This window comes from Lissotriton vulgaris, chromosome 6 (assembly GCF_964263255.1).
Source record: "Lissotriton vulgaris chromosome 6, aLisVul1.2, whole genome shotgun sequence".
NCBI classification, from domain to species: Eukaryota; Metazoa; Chordata; class Amphibia; order Caudata; family Salamandridae; genus Lissotriton; species Lissotriton vulgaris.
In genome coordinates this window covers 566,474,862-566,498,187 of record NC_141694.1, presented here as the reverse complement: position 1 = coordinate 566,498,187, position 23,326 = coordinate 566,474,862, and the positions used below count along the sequence as shown (strand labels likewise).

At 40.9% G+C, this 23,326-nt stretch overlaps 1 protein-coding gene across 11 annotated transcripts in view; it reads left to right on the top strand.

The window, feature by feature from the left end:
* SNAP91 (synaptosome associated protein 91) overlaps positions 1 to 23,326 on the top strand; it is a 742,345-nt gene that overhangs the window by 311,250 nt on the left and 407,769 nt on the right. For all 11 annotated transcript variants that reach the window (XM_086926569.1, XM_086926565.1, XM_086926568.1 and 8 more), the window contains exon 9: positions 1,790 to 1,831. In XM_086926569.1, coding sequence (XP_086782695.1) covers positions 1,790 to 1,831 — 42 coding nt within the window. The remainder of the gene's footprint in view (positions 1 to 1,789; positions 1,832 to 23,326) is intronic.

Here is a 23,326-nt window from a genome sequence, read left to right as displayed (position 1 = left end):
GCACTACTTACTGGATACATCGTTTAGTATTATACTTGGCCTGTTCAATCCCGAATTTCAATTATCCTTTCAAATTCCTCTGTTCCATATCCTTTTTCATAATGAACAGAAGAGTGCAACATGAAGGAGTGATTCTTTCGTGACAAGGAGCTATCCACAAACTTCATCTGCTATCTTTCTTCATTTGTATGACCAAGGGTGGCTGGATCCTTTGAAAGTGTTGGGGCGAGTAAAGTGCCTCACCGCTTCGCAAATACACAAAATAAAACACCCCCTCCCTTCAAAATCACAAAGTAAACCCTCTCCCTTCAAAAGCTCAAAATAAAATCCCCCTCTCTCCTAAATCCCAAAATGAATTGACCCTCCCTCCATAAGTAACAAAAAACACTAGAATAACATTTTAAATAAATAGTATTTTCCCCCGGCGGCACGTCCTCAGTCCTCCTCTGTGTTCCTCTACTGAATCTGCAGCCGAGTTCCCCTAACCAATAGAGATGCTGCTCTCATGCTGTTAACCAGCATGAGAGAAGTGCCTGAATGCGATGGAGCGGGCTGGCTGGATACTCCTTCAGGCCCTTTAGGCCTGTGCTTGGTCTCCAGCCAGCTGTCTCGGACAGCTAAGTGGAGAGCTTAAAAATGTGAATGTCACTCTGGCATTTGCAAAAGACAGCCGTCCAAAGTGACATGCGCACTTTAAAGCATCCAGCCAGGCACTGCTCTTGTCCTGTGCTAATCGGCAGCAGAAGACACATCTTGTATGTCTCTGGGCTTGGGGTCAGCTTGCTGCTGCAGTGCACGCGTTGTTGGAAAAATAAAATAGCAATTGAATCTTTTCATTGCCATAATATTTTTCCTGCACGGCTGGCAGTGGGCGGGGGAGCGGGTGGTGGGAAGGCGATGCTCCGCCACTTTCATGCAGAAACTGCTGCTGGGTTTGCCTTCATGTTTATGTTCACATGCATAGATTTCATTCTCCTCCTTTTATTGCACATTATACCACTGAGGATGAATAACGTTCTCTGCATGAACATTTCAATCCAAGATATTTGTTTTGTTTTAATCTGGGTCTCTTCTGAACAGAATTAATTTAGCTAACCTCATCTCTCCTTTGGCTCGTACAATGTCTGTGTGCATTTGATCTCTTGGATCTGTTCCCCATCACAGATCTTAAGCTCGTTTCCATAGGCAGTTTTATCTTTTTTAAGTAGGTCTCTAGTAAGCCTCTTCTACAACTACTTAAGAAATTCTCCTGTTTGTCCTTGTCTCTTACATTTTCAAATGAAATTGGAGCCCTTACGTGCACTATTTGTGTGGCAATGTTAAATTTAGTTTCAAGAGTGGCAGCTGGGGAGGTTTGGGAGCTGCTCCTAAATGAGTGTGAATGCATGTGCGGTCCAATACTAGTCAGTGCAGGGACCCTCTAACCCACTTGATGCTTCCTGTTACAATATGAAGATGGAGTCAAAAATGTTAATTGTTGGCTGATAGATTTACTTATGTTATGCTTGTTCCACTGGGGTCTATAGTCCAGTTTACAGGTAAGTAACATAGTGGTTTATTACAACTAATTTGCCGGTATTTATTGGAAAAAATGTGGCACGGCATTTTAGCATTATAATTACTTTGGATTTTTTTTTTTGGGGAAATGAAGTTTTTTATATTAATTTGTACAATTGCTTATTGTGCTGACTTGCATGTTTCGCAAAATAAGAGCACACATTTCTAGTAAAATTTGTATAAAAGCAAGTGCTATCAAAATGTGTATTTATTTTTTATTTTTTTACAACAGCAAGTTGGCATTGACAAAGGAGATATTCCCGATCTTACTCAGGTAAGCCCTTCAAAGTAGCAAATCAAGCGCCTTATTTATTTTGTGATTGTTGTTGGTAAAACTCATTTTAACATTCATTTTAAGAAAAGTGGGAACAAATATTTTCCATAGCTGTTGTGTTTTCCACCACAAATCTCACGGTACTCTATCTATCCTTGCATACTGAAAATGTTGAATGCTCCAGTCTATAATTCTTATGAATGCTGTGATCTTCTAAAAAATTAAACTTGTTGCAGGCGGTCTCCCAAGGGCTTTTCGAACCCTACAGAATTTGATGCCAAAAGGGTGAAATTGCTTTATCGCCAGTCCATATTTCAAATAGAAAAGGGGAAACCCATTTATCCTGAATTTTGTTTCTGGCAGTTCACAACTTACATACAACAAAAATTACCTTGGTTAAAAATATAGCCTTCGTCCTCCACATGGTAGGTGTATTTCTTTGTGGCAGAATAAAAAGTAGCCTCCATTATAATTTTCAATGCATGTACATTGAATAGTTTAAGAATAGAGCTGGGATTTTTCTATGCAGTTTACTATGTAAATAGAAACTGTAATTGCCCTCGAACCTGCCGGGATCCAAAAACTACCCTGGTTCATTGTATGGCTATAAAATGGCGGCTTCTTATGTTATGGCTGCACTTATAGGCATATGAAAGTCATTAGTGAATCTGGCTTCTTTAATTCCATAGTCAAATGAGCATTGGTAACTCTGGATTCTCCTAGGTGAAAGTGCTGTCTGTATTAATGGCTGTACGTAGTGTGATACATTTGAATGTACACATATGTTACTGGTGCAGACAAAAGCAAATGCTGTAATTGAACTCCATTACATCAGGAAGTGAAAAATGCTGCCATCAGTAATATTTAGAGCCTTGTACTGTAATCGGAAGAGGATGTAGCCTAATGGCTAGAGTGGTCAACCTCTAAACTGGGAAACCGGGTTTGAGCTTTGGCAGGGACACTCAACATCTTGTGGTTCAGGGCATATCACTTAATCTCTCCGTCCCTAACAAACATTGTGTCCCCCTGTAACGTCACTGGTGCTCCTGTAAAGTTCTCCGATACCTTCGGGTCTAGTTCGTGCTATATAAAACTCTTTAAAAAAAACTCCCTCTTGTTATTGTGTGTGTGTATATCTATATATATATATATATCAACACGCTTCACCCGCGTCCTCCTTATCCCAATTCCGCAAAGAACTAATTTAGTATTTTAGAAATGGGAAATTAGCCGAGTATACTTAATGCAATTTACAGTCATTGAATTAACAGTACAAACACTATTTGAAAATTGTACAATGGCAAAGTATTTTGTTTATGTTAATTATCACATGACTTGTTTTTTTACTTTATTATACACACTATGATTCACAAAGTTTGCCCGTGATGAAGGAGTAGGCTTACTCCGAAACGCGTCGGACGGTGTATCAGCAATAAACTGCATCAGTAATTGAGGCCACGGCTCCTGTGTCGTTCTTTCCGGAATTGGGATAAGGAGGACGCGGGTGAAGCGTGTTGATTTGAAAAGGGGGTGGCTACCCCTGCCGTGAGCCCGCCGAGACCTGAGGCAAGGGTTCAGCCACAATTTCGTGTATATATATATATATATATATATATATATATATATATATATATATATATATATATATACACACACAAGCTTTTTCTTGTGATCATTTGTTTTTTAAATCATAAATAATGATAAAGATTTTATGATCCTTAAACTGTAAATATGAAATTATCTGGAACAATAATTTGCTCCCAAACTAATTTGAATCGTATTTTCACCATCTTATTTCAAGAAGGCAAAATAGCACTTTGCTTAGTGAGTGTGTGGTGAAAACAGTAAGTAGCTGGCAGTCTGATGAGATAGCAAATCAGTCACTGGTTATCAAAAGGTCACAAACAGAATTAAAAAGCAGAGGGTTTGAGCGACTAGCAGGTGTGGGGAGGGACAGAACAGTCACTTTAAATTCTGTACAAATCACCATGATGTGCAATTTAATTTTAATGGAACTTGACTAAAAAGCATGTTTTAACACTGGCATGTGGCAACTCATCTTTTCACTGTTCGGTCACATCTTTTTGCACGCACCAACCTGTATAGTCTCATTATCCTCCTAACCCTGTGGCGAAGTTAGCCTTTAGCATAAACCACCAAAGACTAAAGTGTCAGGAAGCCAGCACAGGCTAGAACAGGATAGCTGGATTAAAATGTATGCAAACAATGAGGGTAGATTTGAAGTATAGTTCTGTTAGAGTTAGTGTAGAACATAGTATACCCATATAAAGAGTATGCAGTACACCCTCCACAAGGTGCATGGTAGAATGTGTGTAGAGCATGGAACATAAACTATACATTGTACAAATAGAGTATTTGACATGGTGAGATCACATGGTACATGAAGAGCAGTGTACATGTAGCATAAACAGATGCTAAATACACAGAGCATAAGTTTGCCATGGGGCACCCAGAAAATGGTACACTTAAAGAGGATGGATCAAAGAGGAAGATGACTCGGAAGGAAAGTAGAGAACATGATTACTGGAGAGCAGATTAAGAAACTGGTGAGGAAGAGCAGTAAGGGGAGGGCACACTCTGAGGTTGGTGAGGGATAACACAGGGAGATACGTTGAGGGCCCAGAAGGCTGGTGTACTCAAAATGAGCACCACCTTTTGAATCTGTGAGCTGGCTGTGAGGAAAAGTGCAGGAAAGCTCGAACTGTAATGAACCAGCACTGAACCTTAATTCCTGCCTAAAATGTGGTTGTAATCTAAGATGTTGGTGAGCACAGCAGACAAAGACTTGTTTTTGATGATGGGAGCCATCTTAAATTTAAAGCTGATAAGCAAGGACAATGACCCTCACTTTAGATAAGAGTGACCGTCTTCTACATTGAGTGATAACTACTCTAATAAAAGTGTACATTATGGTGCTATGCTTTCTAGTGCTGACTTCAGATAGCTTTCATAGGGGCTTGACTTAGAACATTGTGTTTATGTAATTCAATGAAACATGGTATATTGCTTTGATTAAACGGCATGCATGATTAAGATTTTGTTGCACACACATACTGTTGAAGCAATAAATGTTAAATACAACACATCCTGTGTGTGCCCTACTGCAGCACATATACATTCTTTTTTAACAAAAAAGGTATAGAGGTTAATGTCTCGTTCATCTGAAACATAAAATGAGCTGATGCATCCTCAAAATAAAAACAAAATTAAACATTTGTAAAGCCAAAATGCATTAGCAAAGCCAAATAGGTCTCACCTTTGGGGATCGATTCGCTTTGCAAATGTTTTTTAGCCACACTAAACATGATGGTGTGCAGCATGAGTAAAGTCGACCACCCATATAATTTTTTAGGCAAACACACCACACATGTAAATGCCTACAAAATGACGTGGATACTTTATTCTTTTTAGCTAGTCATCCAAGTTGGATCGGTAACTATAAATACAATAACAATGCACACACCCATCCTGCCAACACCTAGTCCCTTTTGTCTCACTGTTTGTCTGGAATACAAAAAGGCCAGCTGCCAAGCTATTTCCAGTCGTTACACATGACACAGGCACCAAATGTTCAAGAGAGCAAAATCTCAACTTTTCTAAAAGTGGCATTTTCAGAATTGCGATGTAAAACCCAACGTTACGATTAATTTACAATTCATTTGAGGCCAATCGTGACTTTCTACCGGTTTAAAATCAAGTTATCAGTTAATAAATGTATTAAGTTAACCCAATGTATTCCTACGGGAGAGGTAGACCTTACAGTAGTGAAAAATAAATTTCGGCGTTTGTCACTACCAGGACAGGTAAAACTTAAAAACACATGTCCTACATTTTAAATACAATTGACCCTACCATATAGACTGTTTAGGGCTTAGGGGGTGATTTATATGTATTAAAAAGGCAGGTTCTAGCCTGGCAAAAGTTATTTTACCAGGTCAAACTAGCAGTTTAAAACTGCACACAGGCTGCAATGATAGGCCTGAGACATTTTAAAGGGCTACTTTAGTGGGTGGAACAATAAGTGCTTCGAGCATAATTAATTTACATGTCCTTGATACATGTAGTATCACTTTGTCAGGGAGTTATAAGTAAACTAAATGTGCCAAATGGATGTATGTCAATTTTACCAAGTTTAAAGGAAAGAGACACAAGCACTTGAGCACTGGTTCAGTGGTAAAGTGCACAGATTCCTAATGCAACAAAAATGAAACCCAGATAACAGGCGGGGGAGGACCCGCCAATGATATCTGGTCTAACAAATACCGTTTAAGGTATAACCTAGTGTGATGGCGATTCTGTTCAACCAAGAAGCATGCAAAACTTGGTAGCACTATGTCTTTGAGCAAGAATCTAACTCTGCCCGCAAATGTGGATGTTATGATATAATGAACTTTAGAGTGTTTGTTCACCAAGGAGGTTTAAAGGCACTAAGGGATGGGAAGCTGAGGTTCTAAAGGTTTTGTAGGACATTGCAGCTCTATTATTGGGGAGGTGGGGGGAATTCCAGACACCAGGAGCAAGTATGGTATAGCTGGTTCCCCCAAATCTCTTCCTGTTGAATTTGGAGACCTCTAAAAGATTGTGATTAACAGATCTGAGATTTCGCTAGGGAACATAATTCAGAATTCTGAAGGTCACAAAGAAGGGGCTATTTTCATGGTGGCTTTGAAAATTGTGCATCCAGTTTTAAAAAGGGTTCTCTGAGTGACTGGGAGCCAGTGTAGGCTTTTCTACTGGAGTTTAATATGTCAGTATCAAGGTTGACTACAAATCAATCTGGCTGCTTGATTTTGGATCAGCTTGAGTCTTTGACTCCGTCTTTGAGAAAGACCTAAATAAAGCACATTAGCATAATTAATTTGTGACATAATCAGTGCAATTGCAAACTGGATATTGGTCTCAAAAGAAATAATTTCCAATTATTTTATTTTAATCAGCTAGAAAATGCAAGAAGATGTCACTGCTTCAAACTGAGACTTCATTTAAAGATCCTTGTTGATTAGAATCCAGAGGCTTTTGAACGCTTTTTTTTAATGGGGGTGGGGGTGGCACCCAAAACCAGTGGCCAAAGAGAAGGGCTCAAAAATGCAGCTCATTTTTGACCATCACTACCTCGGTTTTATCAGAGTTCATTTTCAGTTGGTGGCAGTTAATCCAGTCCCGGATACAGACTGTGGTGGAGGAATTCAGTAGATTCTGGCGATTCTTCAACATTAAATAACAGCTCAATGTCTTTGGCATGGTTGTAAATCTTTTCATTTTGCCTCTGTAAAGTAGGAACCAGTGTGCACATGTTATGGCCTCTTTCTGAGGCCGTTGCTGTACACAGTGAATGTGAGCTAGTGATAGCTGCCAAGTTTTAAGCATGCATATGAGTTATATTTCTATGTTTTCATTGTGCCTATGAGTGACTCTACCGGACATAGGACTGTTTTAGACTCCTAAAGTTGTCCCACATCAGGTCCCAAAGTACAGTACTACACATATAATAAAGTAGGTTTTCTGCTTTTTGGGAGGCAGGCTCACTTGGATTTCAATCAGCAAAGCCTCAAATGATTTCAAATCCTGCAGCTGGGACACTAAGTGACTGTTATGTCTAGCTCAGCATGGGCTTGCATATAGCCTTTCACTTATGATTTAGAAATTATTCTTGTGGTAATCAAATTAACAACCCTCCGTGTATCGACCATGAAAAGATGAAAGTGTAATGTGGTCTTTTTTTTAGGTTTTATACTACAGTTCAAGTAATAGGAGATGTAAGCAATAATATTAATCCCAGTGAGACACTTTTCAACCGATTTGTTCGAAAATATACTGTCTTACTTCAGAGGTCTTTGACTTTCTGCTTAGTTTTTTCTGGACTTAGGACTCTGTGCACTTTACCGCTGCTAACCAGTGCTAAAGTGCTTTTGCTACCACCTTAAAAACATGGTAACATTGGCTTATACCCAATTGCCATATTTAATTTACTTATCAGTCCCTAGTAAAGTGCACAACATGTGTCCAAGGCCTGTAAATTAAATGCTGCTAGTGGGCCTGTAGCACTGATTGTGCCACCCACTTAATGAGCCCTTTAAATATGTGTCATGACTGCCATTACAGACCTGTGTTATCAGTTTTAAACTGCCACTTCGACCTGGAAAAAAAAGGGCTGGGGGTGCAGTGAATTTGAATGCTAGGACATGTACTCTTAAGGTTTACATGTCCTGGTAGTGAAAAACACCTAAATTCGTTTTTCACTACTGTGAGACCCAGCTCTTTGATAGGATAACATTGGAGAAACAATATTACATTTCATAAGTGTAACTTCCAAAAAGTATGACCCTCTTCACGTTTGGTTTTTCTCGAATCACAATTTAAAATCCTAACTTATGGTGAAGTCGGATTTTAAATTGCAGTTTTGAAAATGCCACTTTTAGAAAGCTGATGTTTTCTTGCCTTAGCCATTTGGAGTCTGAAAGCTGTCTCTGATCACATGACTATGTGTAGTTGGCATTTGAGCTTTGTGTATTCCTCCTAGATAGTCACAAACAATGGGGAGCTTTGGTGTGGCTGAATTGGCCATCACTGGCAGATTGGAGGGAGGAGCTGGGGAAAGTCCCACTTACATCTATAAAGGCTGTGTCCTGCCTCCACACAAGGGGCTTAACAGTCACTTCAGCCAGCTAGGAGCCAGGGTAGGGGAGGCAGGGAACTGCATGCATATGAAGGTAACTATCTAGAAGCAGGTCACCAGTGTTTAAAAGAAGGACCACAGACACCAACTCTTCAGTACATTTCTGGACATGTGAATACTCTCCCAGGAAGAGGGACTGCTTTGCTTCTACTGAAAGCTTTGACACTCTGCTGGACTGATATGCTGAAGTAGCTACTGCCTTCCTGTGCTGACCTGATGGCTGCTGCCCTCTTGCCTAGGGAAGAACTAGACCTGGAGTCCATCTTGAACCTAGGACACCAGAGTGACTCAAAGGGTTAGTCAGCTCATGAGCTCTTATATTCAAGCTTTTGGCTCTTCACATCCATGAACCGGCCAGAACTGCGCTGCGCATGCCTTAAATCTGTGCAAGCCACTGCAGGCCTGTCTCTTCACACAGCAAGCATTGATCACTTTCGAGGACTGCCAGCGCAAGGCTCCAGCCCACCAGCCACCAATGCTCTCCTTGCGGCCCTTCAATGAACGGGACTCTTTGGCACAATTTCAGAAGGTAAGATTTTAGCTGGACTAATCTGGGACTGTATCGGACCAGTGGTCCATTGCAGTCGGCCTGATCCTTTGAATTTAACCCGGCGCATCGTGACCAGATAGCTGCGGTTGGCACTGTATGCTTTTATGCTCTAGATTGCAGTTTACTCTTTAAAAATTGACTCCGGTTCTGTTGATTGAATTTTGGTCATTTAGATTGGCCACCTTGCCTCAAAGTTAAGACTGACTGCTCTGTGTCAAGCTACCAGGAGCCTGAGCACAGCTTAATTTGGGGTTTGCTCGTGTCTTACCTTTCCTGAGATTGTGCTTGCTGCTAGACCAGAGCTTACATCCCAGTCAAATAGTAACCCAATTTCTTACAAGTGCAATAATGAGTGCACTGTGGGTTTGTTCTGGTGCTTACACAAATCTACAGCTATTATTGTTGCTCAAGTACAGCAATGACAGCAAATTCAGTTTACATGAAAGTATGATATATATCCAGCAGAGGTCTTTGGTTTTGATGTATTTAAATGTCTTGTCACTAAAAGATAAAATGAGTGATGTAACCTCCGTTGGTTGTGTGCAAGTCAATTTAATGGATGTCTATAATGGTCCTATAATTGCAGGGGATGGTGAAGTTGTTGTTTGTAATAGGTACATTGCTAATTGGACAATTCTATCTTCGTACGCAGCAGTATTTATCATAAATAAACTGATTTTCGTGGTGACTCAGTACTATTTGGGAACAAATTAACTCAGCTGCATATTTGTGTTATTTCAAATATGGTTTTGATTTGCCTGTACATCTGGTATGTGCAAAACAAACAATGTTCTAGGTCAGGCAATACCTTTTGAACATTGTGTGCATTGTAGGCTTAAATGAAAATGTACTTATGCTGAAAAAGTTCCTAAAACCTTATGTGCCAAACATCACAACACCTACCAACAAGACACCTATCCACCACCCAATCACAGGCACCGAATGGCCGTCATTTGCATGTGGACACTCATGCAAAGGTATCACTTTCAGAATACAACAAACGGTGGTCTGATTTAAATGACCAATGCACATATGTGACATGAACATGCGTCCATTGACTCTGGACCAAACTTGCATTCATGATATTTTGAGATTTGCATGTGTGCTCATGTTATCAATGCTCCAAAAGTAAACATTAATGCATCATTTAGTTTCTCATGTGTCCCTCCTGAGCAAATTATAATCCTGCCTCTATTGTGTAAAACTCTTCTGTATAGCACTGAAATGCTCTGATCTGAGTCCAATGCCACAAGACCATTCATTTTCTCTACTGATGCATGCACTTCTTTAGTTAAGATGCACTTCACTAATCCATGCCACCTCAGTTTTTGTGTGCTCCATCAGTTCTCTCTTATCCATACATATCACTCCTTGAATACAACAAATGACCCACTGATCCATGAAAATGCACCTGTGCAGCAGATGCCCACTCATGCATGCACCTCACTCTCTGTGAAACATAAATCCTCTGATTCACACTGTCTAAACGCACATCCAGATTGTATATCCCCCCTCATACATTTCAACTATTTACACATCCATGACACTTCATCAGGATTCCCATTTATACACCATCTGAACGCTAGCAAATGCTTCAGGCAACATTGCCCTCTCTTACCCATGTCTTTCGGATATACACTCATGCATGTGTCGATAAAACATTCCCAGCCTAAATACTGGTCTATAAAATGTAATGTAAGTCAACTAGTGTGAACTATGCGTGATCGAAATCTCTTTAGTTACAACTCATATAGAGGCAGCCAGAGTATGTCCTGTGGTAGTAATAAATCTATCATATGTTTGTGCATGGCAGTTTTGCTGGAATTCAAACCGGCCCGATAACATATATGGTTGCGTACATGTACTATTCTGGGGCTTTTTGGGTGCAATACATATACATGTACTCGAAATGAAGTCACAACTGCCTTAAGTGTGGAGAAAGCTTCGGATTGTTTGCCTAATGCTACTGAACCGTAAATAATAGCATTTTATGTTTGGGAAGCAAGCTAACTTGATATGTGCTAGAGGCCTAAAATAAAACTTCAGCAATGTTTATAAGTCTTGAATTTTGGTATACAAAAATGTAAAATGAAGTTATACATTTACACACAAATAGTGACATGCTTTTGTCAGATATTAAAAGCATGTAAAAGACAAAAAGGAAACCTGATAAAAAATGATAATTCAACAGGTAAATTTTGACTTTTTGTTAAAAAATTAACTCAATCTTTTGATTTTCACTCATAGAAGGTCAGAATGGTTTACTAAATGTCAGTGAAGTTATTAATAAACAATGTAGACTTTTAGTATATTTTAAGTTACATCGAACAATAATTATTCATAATAATCAATTCTTCAGATCTCGCCTAACACCAATGTATTTGTAGAATGATACATTCTAAGCAAATACAAATGCATAATCAATGCATTGCATATTACGGAAGAACATAATAAGTAAAAAACAACTGTGTACCTTTTTAAAGATAGATGTCCAGCTACCCAACATGTATTACCTGTAAAATTGCCAATAAAAGTCAAGGAAGAGGAAATATCAAGACTGACATAATACAACTCCAAAAATACTTTCCATAAAAAAACAATGCGGGTGATTTACATAAAATATTTAAACCATAAAGAGCCTGACATATGGACATACCAGTACCTTCCTAAAAGCAAATAGATTTTCTGGTCAAAACGTAATTTGAACTAAAATTATTATCTCACAAAACAATGTAATTTCTAGCAGGGCCACAAAAGAAGCTCCATCTTCCAACCATCGCAATAGTATTCAATAATGTAAATGCACACCTAATTAAAAAAGTGCCATCATTTATGTAGGCCTCCACCCAAACATTTGAAAAGAGGATCAACATATTGACTTTATGCTAAATAAAGTCAACATGTAAATGTATGCTAAATATTCCCTAAATAAAACCTACGACAACTCCTCAAACAATAGTTAAAACTGATCTAGTTACACAAAAAATCAACTCTGTCCGTCCTATACCTGACGTATTTATCAAAAGAGAAGAAGGAGAATGTTAACCTATAAAGAACATTAAGGCCTACCAGTCTACACACAGAGGAGAAGTTTGACTCTGTAAAATGGTAACTGCAGTGGCAAATGTTTACAGCACAGGTCTTTATTTAGACAACTACAGCTCAGACACTGTATGTGTAACACCAAATGGTACTTAATCGTTGCATCTGAAGGACAGAAAATTCTACTCAAAAGTACTTGTGTCAAACAACATCTGATGGAAATATGTGGAGCAATATTGCTTCACTGGTTTTCCTGTCCATTAGTAAGGTTTCTTTTGGGAAGAAGTATTTCCCAGAATAAGCATTGTGTGATGTGATTTTGCAAAAGAAAATTGGTTAATACTTATTAATGATGAAGATAGGATAACAATAGTCATATAGGATCAATAAAAGTAATTATCATTCCAATGGTATACATAAAACCATACATCACTTAAAATGTAGCAATCAAAGTAAAACCAATATGCAATTACATTCTGAAACAAGAATTGCAGAACTATAACGGCGAATAATAAAAAACAGCCTCTTCACAATTAAGTGACCATATGCCTGCCTATAAAATGCTCAACACAATATATTTAAAGAAATACACCAAATAAATCTCAATAATATAAAAAGGCACGCCAGAAGAAAATTAATAATGGTACATGCTTAATAATAAACTACCATGATACATCAAAACCTAAAATGTAATACTACCTTACCACTGCATAAATAAATACATATATTTAATACCATGAAAAATAAATGTTATACCATATATTATAAACAAATATTAAGGTTGTATTCCTGCCTGATGGTTTAGGTCTATTTTTAACTGAAGGTATTTATATTTATTGTGTATATTGGACATCTTTGGCATTTTGAAGTTTATAGGGTTCCTGTTGCAAACAAGGGCCCCCAGCTCACATCTCCCCCACAGCTATTTTTTTTGCTACTCCTTCCACTCCAAACAGCCTCCTTTGCAGTTTGAACCATTTCAGTACCTACTACCTGGAGACAACCTACTCTGCGGATGTCAGAGATTAAGTCAGAGGCCTGGAATGCTCTTTTATTTGTAGAGATCCTAAAGGACAGTGCTAGATTCTGGGCTATTGTTAATGCTCCTTTTTTCTCCGCTTCAGAGAATATCTAGGAGAGTAACATTACAGAGGCACAATGGCACAAGAGGCACAGTGAAGAAGTGTGGCTCAATGATTAGAGCGGCAGACCCTGATGCAGAGGTCTAGCCCGGGACCAGGGTTCAATTCCCCGCCTCGGCGGGTCTTGGGCTCAAAATTCCACGGACCTGATAATTCTCACCTCAGTGCCTATTCCAATCATGGAGTCCCACTCTGCAACTCTGGGCAATAGCTTGCTTAATCTCCACAACGGCCCCCACAACGCTAAGGATGCCTGGCCTCCACCTTGGGGGTGCCCAGGAGTGGACGCCTCACAGGGAAAGCCAGGATGGGTTCCACAGCGGTATTCGTACAAGCGCCTTGAGACCCTTGCGGGTGAGTAGTGCGCTATAAAAGTATCAATTTACAATGGCTGGCCCATTTTGAGGCTGTTTATGGCTCCATTGTATTACCGTCTTCCACCCTCAGTCTACCACCTCAGCAGGTAATAGCCCCCTTTGTGTTTAGTGAGGTGGATATCGAGAAAGCTATAAAGGAGACCTCTAGTAATAAAGTTCCTGGACCTGACTGTGTCCCTGCAGATTTATACAAATGTGACCCTAAATTCTGGCCAAAAATATTAGCTAATATTTTTAATGCATCTGGAATTGCAAGGGTTCCCGGTATCCTCGAGCCAATCAATTATCATCCCAGTTTTTAAAAAAGGCCAGAGAGGGGAACTGCGGTGCTATAGACCTATATCATTGATTGACTCAGCAGTAAAAATGTTGGGCAAGGTGGTCTTAGCGAAAGTTACAGAAGGGGCTACTGACAATAAGATTTTATCCAATCTACTATACGGTTTCAGGCAAGGTAGAAGTACCATGGACCAGTGCCTACATTTGTATTTACTATTTAGTAAGTATAATGTGGCTATGGAAGGCTCCCTGCAGATGGCTTTCATGGACTTATCCTCAGCGTTTGATCTGGTAAACCGGTCTAAGCTGTGGGATATCCTGTTGGACAATAGGCATTGAACTGTGTTTAGATTATTTTTTGGCTGACCTCCATCGGGACCTTTATGCATCAGTTAGGATCTCCCAGGATGGTAACTGTAATACGTCTTTTAAATCAGAACTGGGCGTTTGGCAAGGGTGTATATTGGCACCTTTACTCTTTACACTTTATATTAATGCCCTGGACAAATCCTTAATGGAGGCGAGGTCGAATATCCCGCGTGTAGGAGAGTGACAAATATCGGTCCTCCTATACGCGGATGATGCTGTCCTTTTAGCTCGTACTGCGGGAGGTCTCCAGAAATTACTGGATGCTTTTGGTGCTTACATGCAGTCTTGGGACCTGGTTGTGAACACTGGGAAGTCACGTTATAACTGGCAAAAAAAATAGAAAAGGGAAATTGTTTTATTGTAATGGGGTGGAAGTGTCCAGGGTGACCTCTTTTACATACCTAGGGGTACTATTTGATGATAAAGGCTCATGGGTCCCCCAAGATAATTTTTTTTTTAATGCAGCCACTAGATCTACAACAGCTTTATTAGGGTTTGCCCAGTGCCTGGGGCCTAGACCTGTAGAGGCCATTCTCAAGATATATAGATCAAAATGTCTGGCCATTGCGGCATATGGTTCTTCCATATGGGGATTTAAACAGCAGCTGGGGGTGCAGATAGCTGAGAATAGATTTCTCTGCAGTCTCCTGTCTGTACCCCAGTCAACATCCACCTTTGCCATTCACCAGGAATTGGGGCAGGGTTATGTCTCGGACATCTTGAGTTTAGCTCCGTTATTGTGCTGGCTTAAAACCTGGCTTAATACCAAATTGACCTTGAATCATCTGATTTTGCGTGATAGTGTCAAACTTGGCAAAGCCAATAAAATCAAGTGGTTGTCGTAAGTCAAGGGTATGCTTGTTAAAATAGGGCGGCCAGAATTATTTGAAACCCCTGAAAGGATCTGTAAGGAAGATGTGAAGTGGGTCAAAATAAATTTTTTGAACACCCTAATGATGGAAAGAGAAGAAATGGAGCTACAGAATCCTTCAGCTAGGGCCCATTTTTTGTCTAAAACCTCCTTGTTAATCGAACCTTATCTGATAACTGTGACTAATTCTTTTCATCGCTGACTCCTGACTAGATTCCATTTTAATCTGATTCACCTTTCACTGGGTGATCTTCCGGGGTGGTGTAAAGAAGAGGACGCGGACCCCTGTCATTGTGATAATTGTTCTGCACAGGACACTTTACATTTTGATGTTTTGTGATTTTTTTATAATGATATCCGCATAAAGTTTTTAATTCCTTTATTGATCGGAAAGGGCTTCTCACAAGTTAGAACAGCTTTACTTTATCTTATTTGATTTTTTTTGTAACATGCTTTATTTCGATATAACTGATATCTTAAAAAGCAATACAGATACATAAAAAACGTTTAAAAAGGTCAGTGCATGGATAATAGGCATACAATTCATAGTACAAATGGCATGGGTATTATGCATAAAAACAGTCTAAAATGGATATTAAACAATGTACAAGAACCTCCTAGATCTAATACGCCATGCCCATCCCAGAAACTTTGCCAAGCCACATGCAAACAGGGGCCGAGGATCTGATTTTAAAATTCGTAGGGCCTCCTTATGTGATCTAGTGCCAAGCTCTCTACAGAGTGGCTTCAGCCATCTGCGGCATGGGGCTGCATAGGCCGGGCATTCGAACAGTAAGTGGGAAACTGACTCTGTCCTGTTCGCGCAGAAGGGACAAAAAGGAGTTGTCTGCGCCGGGACCTTCCAGCTAGCAGTCAGTTGCCCCACTGGAAGTAGGCCTACCCTTAGTTTAAAGTATAGGGCCCTATCCCAGGATTTTAAAATAATATCCAAGTATGGTTCGCAAAAGTACACCTACTTCACCATAAGAAATTCGACTGTGGACTTAAAAAAATTGGCATTGCTGTTTCTGCCATCAAACACCCAACTCCAATATAACTTCTTCAAGAGTGTCTTGGGCGGGGCAGTTCTGGTGGTCCAAGCGGCTTCAAGGCCCAGGTCAGTGAGGAGGCGCTTGACTTCCCCCAGCCAACGGACCTTAGACCAACCAGGTGATAGAAGAACTTCCTATAGGCCCTCTGCAAAACTGGACAATTCTGGGACTCTCCAGATACGTGTCCACAAAAGAAGAGGGTGCAGCCTCGCCTGATCACTAATGGGCCGAGTGCCCATATCCAAAAGAAGTGGGAGAGTTGGTGTACTATAAGGGAGGCCCATAAGGTCTTTGTGGAATTTATTTTCTGCGTGGGAAAATTGATCCACATTCTGCACACCCCAGAGTTCAGCCCCATACAAGGCTGCGCTAACCCCTCTTGCCCTGTAGATATCAAGTACTGGTGCAATGGGTTTAAGGGATGAGGCACGTTGTTCCTTGAGGAGAGCCCCCACCACTCTCTTATGAGTCAGCAGCATCTTTTGTTGGTGGCATTGCCAGCTCATAGTCACATAGTCGAATGCCTAGGTAGTCGAACTCCCTGACCCTCTCAAGTGGGACTGATTCCAGGATAGGAGGGTTGACAGTCTTCTTCATGGGGTTTAAGACCAGGAACTTAGTCTTCCCTGCATTGACAACTAGTCCCCTTGAGTCACAGAAGGTCTTAAAACGAGTTGGGAGACTCTGCAGGCCTTACTTTATCTTCAAATGCTGAGTAACCCCTGGGATATTTTCAATGTTGCTTGTTTTTTTGCAAGATGTCCTAGTCTAAACAGTGTACAACTTTTATTGCTATTGCTTTATGGAATTTGTTTTTATAACTCTGAGATATCTGGCCCTTTTAAAAAAAAAAAAAAAAAAACGCAAAACAATTGTATTCTATATATCGCTCATATATTTTTATGGGATGCGTTTTGTATTTTGTCTTTTGTACTTTTATGATTTTAAATAATCAAATAAAGAGGATTGACTTGACAACCTACTTGAAAAATTTGAAAACTTATTATATCAAGTCCTTTTTTAAGAATCCCATCTTAAAATCATGTACATCTGTAGACAAATCAGCAATGGAATGTTCTGGGTAAGTTGATTACATTGAGGACCAAAAATTCCTAATCGACACCCATTTTGAAAACTGCCCCTGGGGTGGGACACAATTTTCCATTTTTACAATCTGGGATGAACAAGACGTAAATAGGTAAGTACAACAATGTGCACTTAAGCTTCTGGACCTTTCAGCTACTTATTTGGTTGATCATCGCCTGCCTCTCCTGTGTCTTCATCACTGTTTTACAGAACTCTGCCTTAGACTGGCTCTTCTTCTGCCTCTCTAGTAAAAAAGCAGTTATTGTGACGTCAAAGTTCACCTCATCCTCTAAACTGCACATTCCATTTCAAAGCTCTGTGCATGGTCTACACATCTTTCTATAATAATAGACTAGAAATTCAGAGTACAATATATAGAAGTAGCTTCTAGATAGCTCAACCAATTCATCAGAAAATTCTCTACCACAGGTTCAATGCCATTGTGGCAAAACCGTTGGAGGTATAATATTTAAAGTACAAGACACTCTTAAAAAAACTACCTACTAGGTAACCTCAGCAAGGCATGCAGCCATCTTAAATTCAGGAAGCAATTAAAAATCACTACTGCCATCCATATCTGTCACTGCTGTAAATTTGGCATACAACTTTGATCTCAAGATTGTTTCTTTGATTATTTTGCACTGTATCTTAAACTTGATAGCATCAAGAAAGCCTCTGGGTTCATGAGTTCAGTATAAATTAATGTAGCATAATGTAATCAACACATTAGCTTCATTGCTAACCATAATTGTCTGGTTTTATTGTTTTTTAGGTCTTAAAATCACTATGATGTCCCCACAACTAAAGTCCCTTCAGGGAATTTGTTTTCTATAACTTACAATAATATGTGATCTTGGTAGAAAATCGCAAAAACCGTTAAAATAAAGTTCTTGTAATTACTTTTAAGGATTTTCTCAATACATTTTTGTCTACTGAGTTGGAGTGCTCTTGGGTGTTTCGGTGCCGGGCCAGGCACATAACAAGTAAGCAGCAATTGTGAATAGCTATCAAACCATAAAAAACGGAGTCTCTTTAATTTCACCTTCTTGGCAGGGTTGCCTTCTTTTCTTAGGTTCAAGCTTCTTGCAGCCAGAATCATTACTTATGAATTGCAAGTTGGAAAGTGCTTTGATTATGCAGAAGCAAGCAGATTTACATAACGCAAACTCTGTGGAAACCAAATGTTGTGCATGTTTGAAAGTCTGCAGAATGGATTGGAAGTGAAAAGCAATCAACATCATAAGTAATTACTTGTCAGGAATATCTGCTTAGGCTGGCGGTGAACTAGAGTTGAAAGCTGCGTTTACATCACTTAGTGTACTATATAGTTGGAATAGAAATATCTTAAGTACAGTATTAACCTGCATTTTAATAATGCGTCTGTAGTTGAGCAATGGCAACTTGATTCTATTTGTTCCCTCACACTGCAGTCTTCCCCACCAGCACTGAAATATTTATATTTGGATTTTTCTGGAGGCTGATCTAGGCACAAGGCGAATCAGGTGTAGCTGCAACTTTTGGGAGTGCAAAACACATTTCCTACAGTTATGTTTTTAAAAAGCCACTGGAGTGGGTTTAAGATACACCTTACAGAATGAGACCTTTATTATTTATTTCCTACTCCATTGACGTTCCACATAGCAGCAGCTAAATTCTTCCATGTTCCAAACCACAAATGTTGCATTTGTCTTCAGTACCCATTGGACTGGGTCACTGAGTCCATTACTCAGAGTAGCATGGTCCTTGAGCATACCCTGTTCATCATACCCAGCAGACTCAGAGCACATGGCATGAACTTTTGGCATGTGGCCATGTATCCTGTTTACCAACCCTGTCGAGAGTACACACGCTGCATCCACCAATCTCCTTTTACCCTTCTCCCCAGTAGGGACCAAGCACACCTCTGCGGCTGTGCTCGTGTGCAAAATATGAGGTGCAAGGCATGGCAACCCTGCACTGAGCACAGCTCATGACTTTTAATTGTACCCTTAGTTTAGAAGCTTTACATGATGGCTTTCAGCTTTCCGTGTTGCCCAGTATACTTGCCACACCACTAGCGCATTTGTCACAGTGAGATTAAAAGGTTCTTCAGGAGATGATCATAGAACTGCGTTTTAGAGTATCAAAATATGACTACTTTAGGTTGACGTTCATACATTTTCAGAATTACTTGTCTTCTACAACACCGTTATAAGTCACTCACGCAAGAAGACTCAAGTCTAATGGAAACCCAACTTTTGATACCTGACATCTTCTCTATAGTAGAAAAGCAACCAAGTAACAGCAAATTGTTTCAGGCAGGGCCAGATATGGTTCTTACTAGAAACTGGTGCCAGGCTCCTACAAAGGGGTATTACTGCATGTAACCCAGACTCATTGGTCCATTCAAGCAGATGTGCAGTTTAACAGTTTAATGCTGTCAATCTAACTGCATTCAATTCGCATTTTTAGTTAAATCGGAATGCCAATTCTCTGCCTTGCGTTCAGCCTGCTTCACTGTAGCATCCCATGCTTTATTGAAGGCAATAGTCCTGTGCTTACTCTGTCTAACTGTACAATGATTTTATTTGATTGTTGCACTATATATTAGTTATTATAATGTAGAGTGCCATATGATTATCACATGATTGAGCACTATATAAACTGTCATATACAAATAAAAGAATAATGCATGTTTCCAACTGCCTTTTATGGGTTTACATCATGAGGCCTCTATAGAGCATATGTATGACACTGGAACACACAACCTTGATGGTTTGATGAACCAGGTTTTGCTCAGTCACACCTCTCTTGGTAGTACCTTATACTGATGATTGGGTTTTAGAGCCGCTGAATGACTTGAAATGTTGAACCATTGCCCCTCCTGCCCAATATTTTTTGTGGAGTCCATTTTCCGCAAGGCACACTCAGTCTAATCAAAAATGACACAAACGTGCAAACAATGGGTAGACATCACATTCTACTTCTTGAGCAGTAGATGTGCCATTCAAATTGTAACCCGACTATTCATACCATACCATTACTGCTCAAGTGCCATTTTTAATGGCCATCCTGACCAATCGTAAATGTCCACCATGAAGGCCTACGTTGCTTTTGATTATTTTTCATTTTCATCTGTTCAGAACATTTGGGGAATAATCCCCCAACCCGTACCCCCCCTTACCCCCCCCCACCCGTCTCCCTCCACTCATTTGTACTGGCTCTTTATTTGGAAATTATTTTTACCTGAATTTCTTTTTTTTTTTCTTTTTTTTTTACATTTTTGAAAACCTTTATTGCGCATTAATAAAGAACAAATACGGGCCCACAACCCACTGGCCGGCCAAGAGCACATTTGAAGCACGTGAGTAAGCATTACGGTGACACAGTAACGCATTAGTACAATAAGCAAGTATGCAAAAGTTACACTGTAGGTCGTCGCGATACTGTGTCCCAGGAATAATGAAGGTTTGTTTTATATTTTATGGCAGCTATTGAAAGTAGACATTTTTAATTTTACATAAACAATAAGCAAAGGAAATGGAGTCCTTGTTGACTTATCATGACCGTAGCAACAATCTGAACCACAGAATCAAAGTGTCCAGTATTCAAGTCCCACCAGGCAGTATGGCGGCTCAAAGTCTATGCAGCAGGAGTTACATACCTAACATCATCCCAGTGACCACCGTCACCCATCCCTTACATGACTCAGACACGGACCCAAGATAGAATAAAGAGTGAGAAATAAAAACGAAGAGAAAATCAAGGCACCATAGTAACCGAAAATGGAACTAAAATCCCATCCCCCAACCCCCCACCCTACACGCATGCAGAGGCTACGGCCTACCCCCCCCAGCAGTGTGTCTGTCGCCCAATAAACCCGAAATATAGAAGAAGAAAGAAAGTAAAGAAAAGGAAAGGAAAGGAATAAATATAACACCTGAGATATAGAGAGTAAGAAAAGAATGTTCTAATCTGTAACTCTCAATAAAGAAAATAAGTGGGGAGGAGCCCACCAAATACCAGGTCCCCCGGACACCCCAGCCGTGAAATACTGTCCATCCCATATACAATAGCAGAATCAAATCACATCAAGTGCAGAATAATAGGGAGAGACATCCCACAGGTCACCGCACACGTTGAGAGGGCATCCCGTCTCGAGTCACCACCCGCCATTCAAAGACAGTACATAGAGAAAAGTCTCCTAGCCCTGGCCAGATTGTAAGCGTCCCCCCGAAGATGGCCTCCAAGGCTGTCCCGCCCCGGACAGAACAAAGGGGTAAAATGGCCGCCTTCGGCAATGAGAAGATTCCCAAAAACAAAACGAACAACGCCAGTCGCATATAGTGTCATAAGTTCCAATGAGCGGTGCTGCCAGGTGTGCCAGACATTGCAGAGCACCAAGGAATAAGAGCGTAGTTTGCAGTACGTAGGCAGCCAATAAAACCAATCGCTGCGCCAGCGGCACCATGAGCAGGGGCTTCAAAGCTGTAAGCGAAATCAAAAGGTCTGGCAGAAATGGCAACACTGTAGTCTCGCTGGAAGGGGCGGATAACAAGCCGCTAGCATTTACACTGCCCGACATCTGCTCCGTTGTGCGCCCGTGCGGCAACAATGTATCCCGGTCATGGCATATCGTGGGTCGATCAGACCAGTGAAAGGGATAGGGAGACGCCACACACCCCAAGTCGGAAGCGGCTGCATCCAGCCGGACACACAGCGCCATAGAGCTCTCAAGCCATTCCGCCCTCAATTCAGCAAGAGCGGCAAGAACAGAGGCACAAGTGTAAGCAGGCTGTAGATCGCTCACTCCTACCAGCCGAGGCGCTGCAAACCGATCCAATCTGCGCTTGGGTCCACGGAGGAAAAGACAGTCAGGCTCCGAGGCGTAATCCACCATCACTCCATAGGGGCCGGCCGCCATGTTAGGTCCACCAAGGGGCTCGCTTAGGCGAACAGGCGAAGTACGCAGTGAGTGGCTGGGGTGCAATACCCCGCTACAGGCAGGGCCCGCTGACACCAGGCGACAGTCAGTGAAGTTCTCCCCCCGTGCGATTCCAGGCAGGGGCAAACACAGAGGCGAGTCACGGCAGCCAAATCCCCGCCGGACAAAATTAAGGGAAGTAGAGCGGCTCACCGTAGCGTCGCACGGAGGAGATTCCACAGGCTCAGCTTCCAAGCAGTCGGCGTCCCCCGTTCCGCTAAAGCCAGTGCAGGATTATCCCCAGCAAGCAGTTGGGCACTAGACGCCCGTTTCGCTTCAGGTCAATCAGCCCACGGAGCTCCAGCCGCCCCCGGCGGCGCACTGTGACACGGGTCCGGACCCAGGGTTTAGACAAAGCCGACAAGTCCACACAGCGATATCTACGGGTAGCAGGCAGATAGAGACACCGGAGAAACACCCTCCGCAACAGCGCGCAATCATCTACCTCCCGCGGTATTGCAATCGTAGGAGAAGGAACAGGATAGTACTGCGGGGAGCACAGGCTCGGGGAGCCTGGAGACTACACGTCCGTCTCCGCCGCCATCTTGGCTCCTCCCCCTGAATTTCTTTTTTAATGACCATATTCTGATATGTAGCCTGTACAAGAGATTTGAAGAGACACTTAGTTAAGCAATTTTGTTCTGGACTGGCTCTGTACTGAAATTTTAAAACTGACACTTTTATTTGTGTATCTCTACTCTGACGGTGGTAGTCCTGCTGCAGACTTTTCGACTGCAAACTCAATTAAACGTTTAGTCCTCGATCCTAGACTCTTCTCTTTCATATCTTTTAATTTAACTATCAGCATTTTGTAGATGTATGTAAACAAAACGGATCAAATTCTTTCTCTCCAAGAACCCCTCAATCCTAAATTAAATGTTATGGACTCCATTCACAACTTTTCTTTGAACACCCAACTTCTACTTAAGTAGGCGAAAGTACCAGCTGCGAGTGCAAATGGCATATCGGGATTCACAGAATTAAGATTTCTGGATATTATTTTTTGTGGCCTTAACCGGCACAGAAAATACCCCAGTATGGATTATTTTATGCAGCGTTTAATTTTA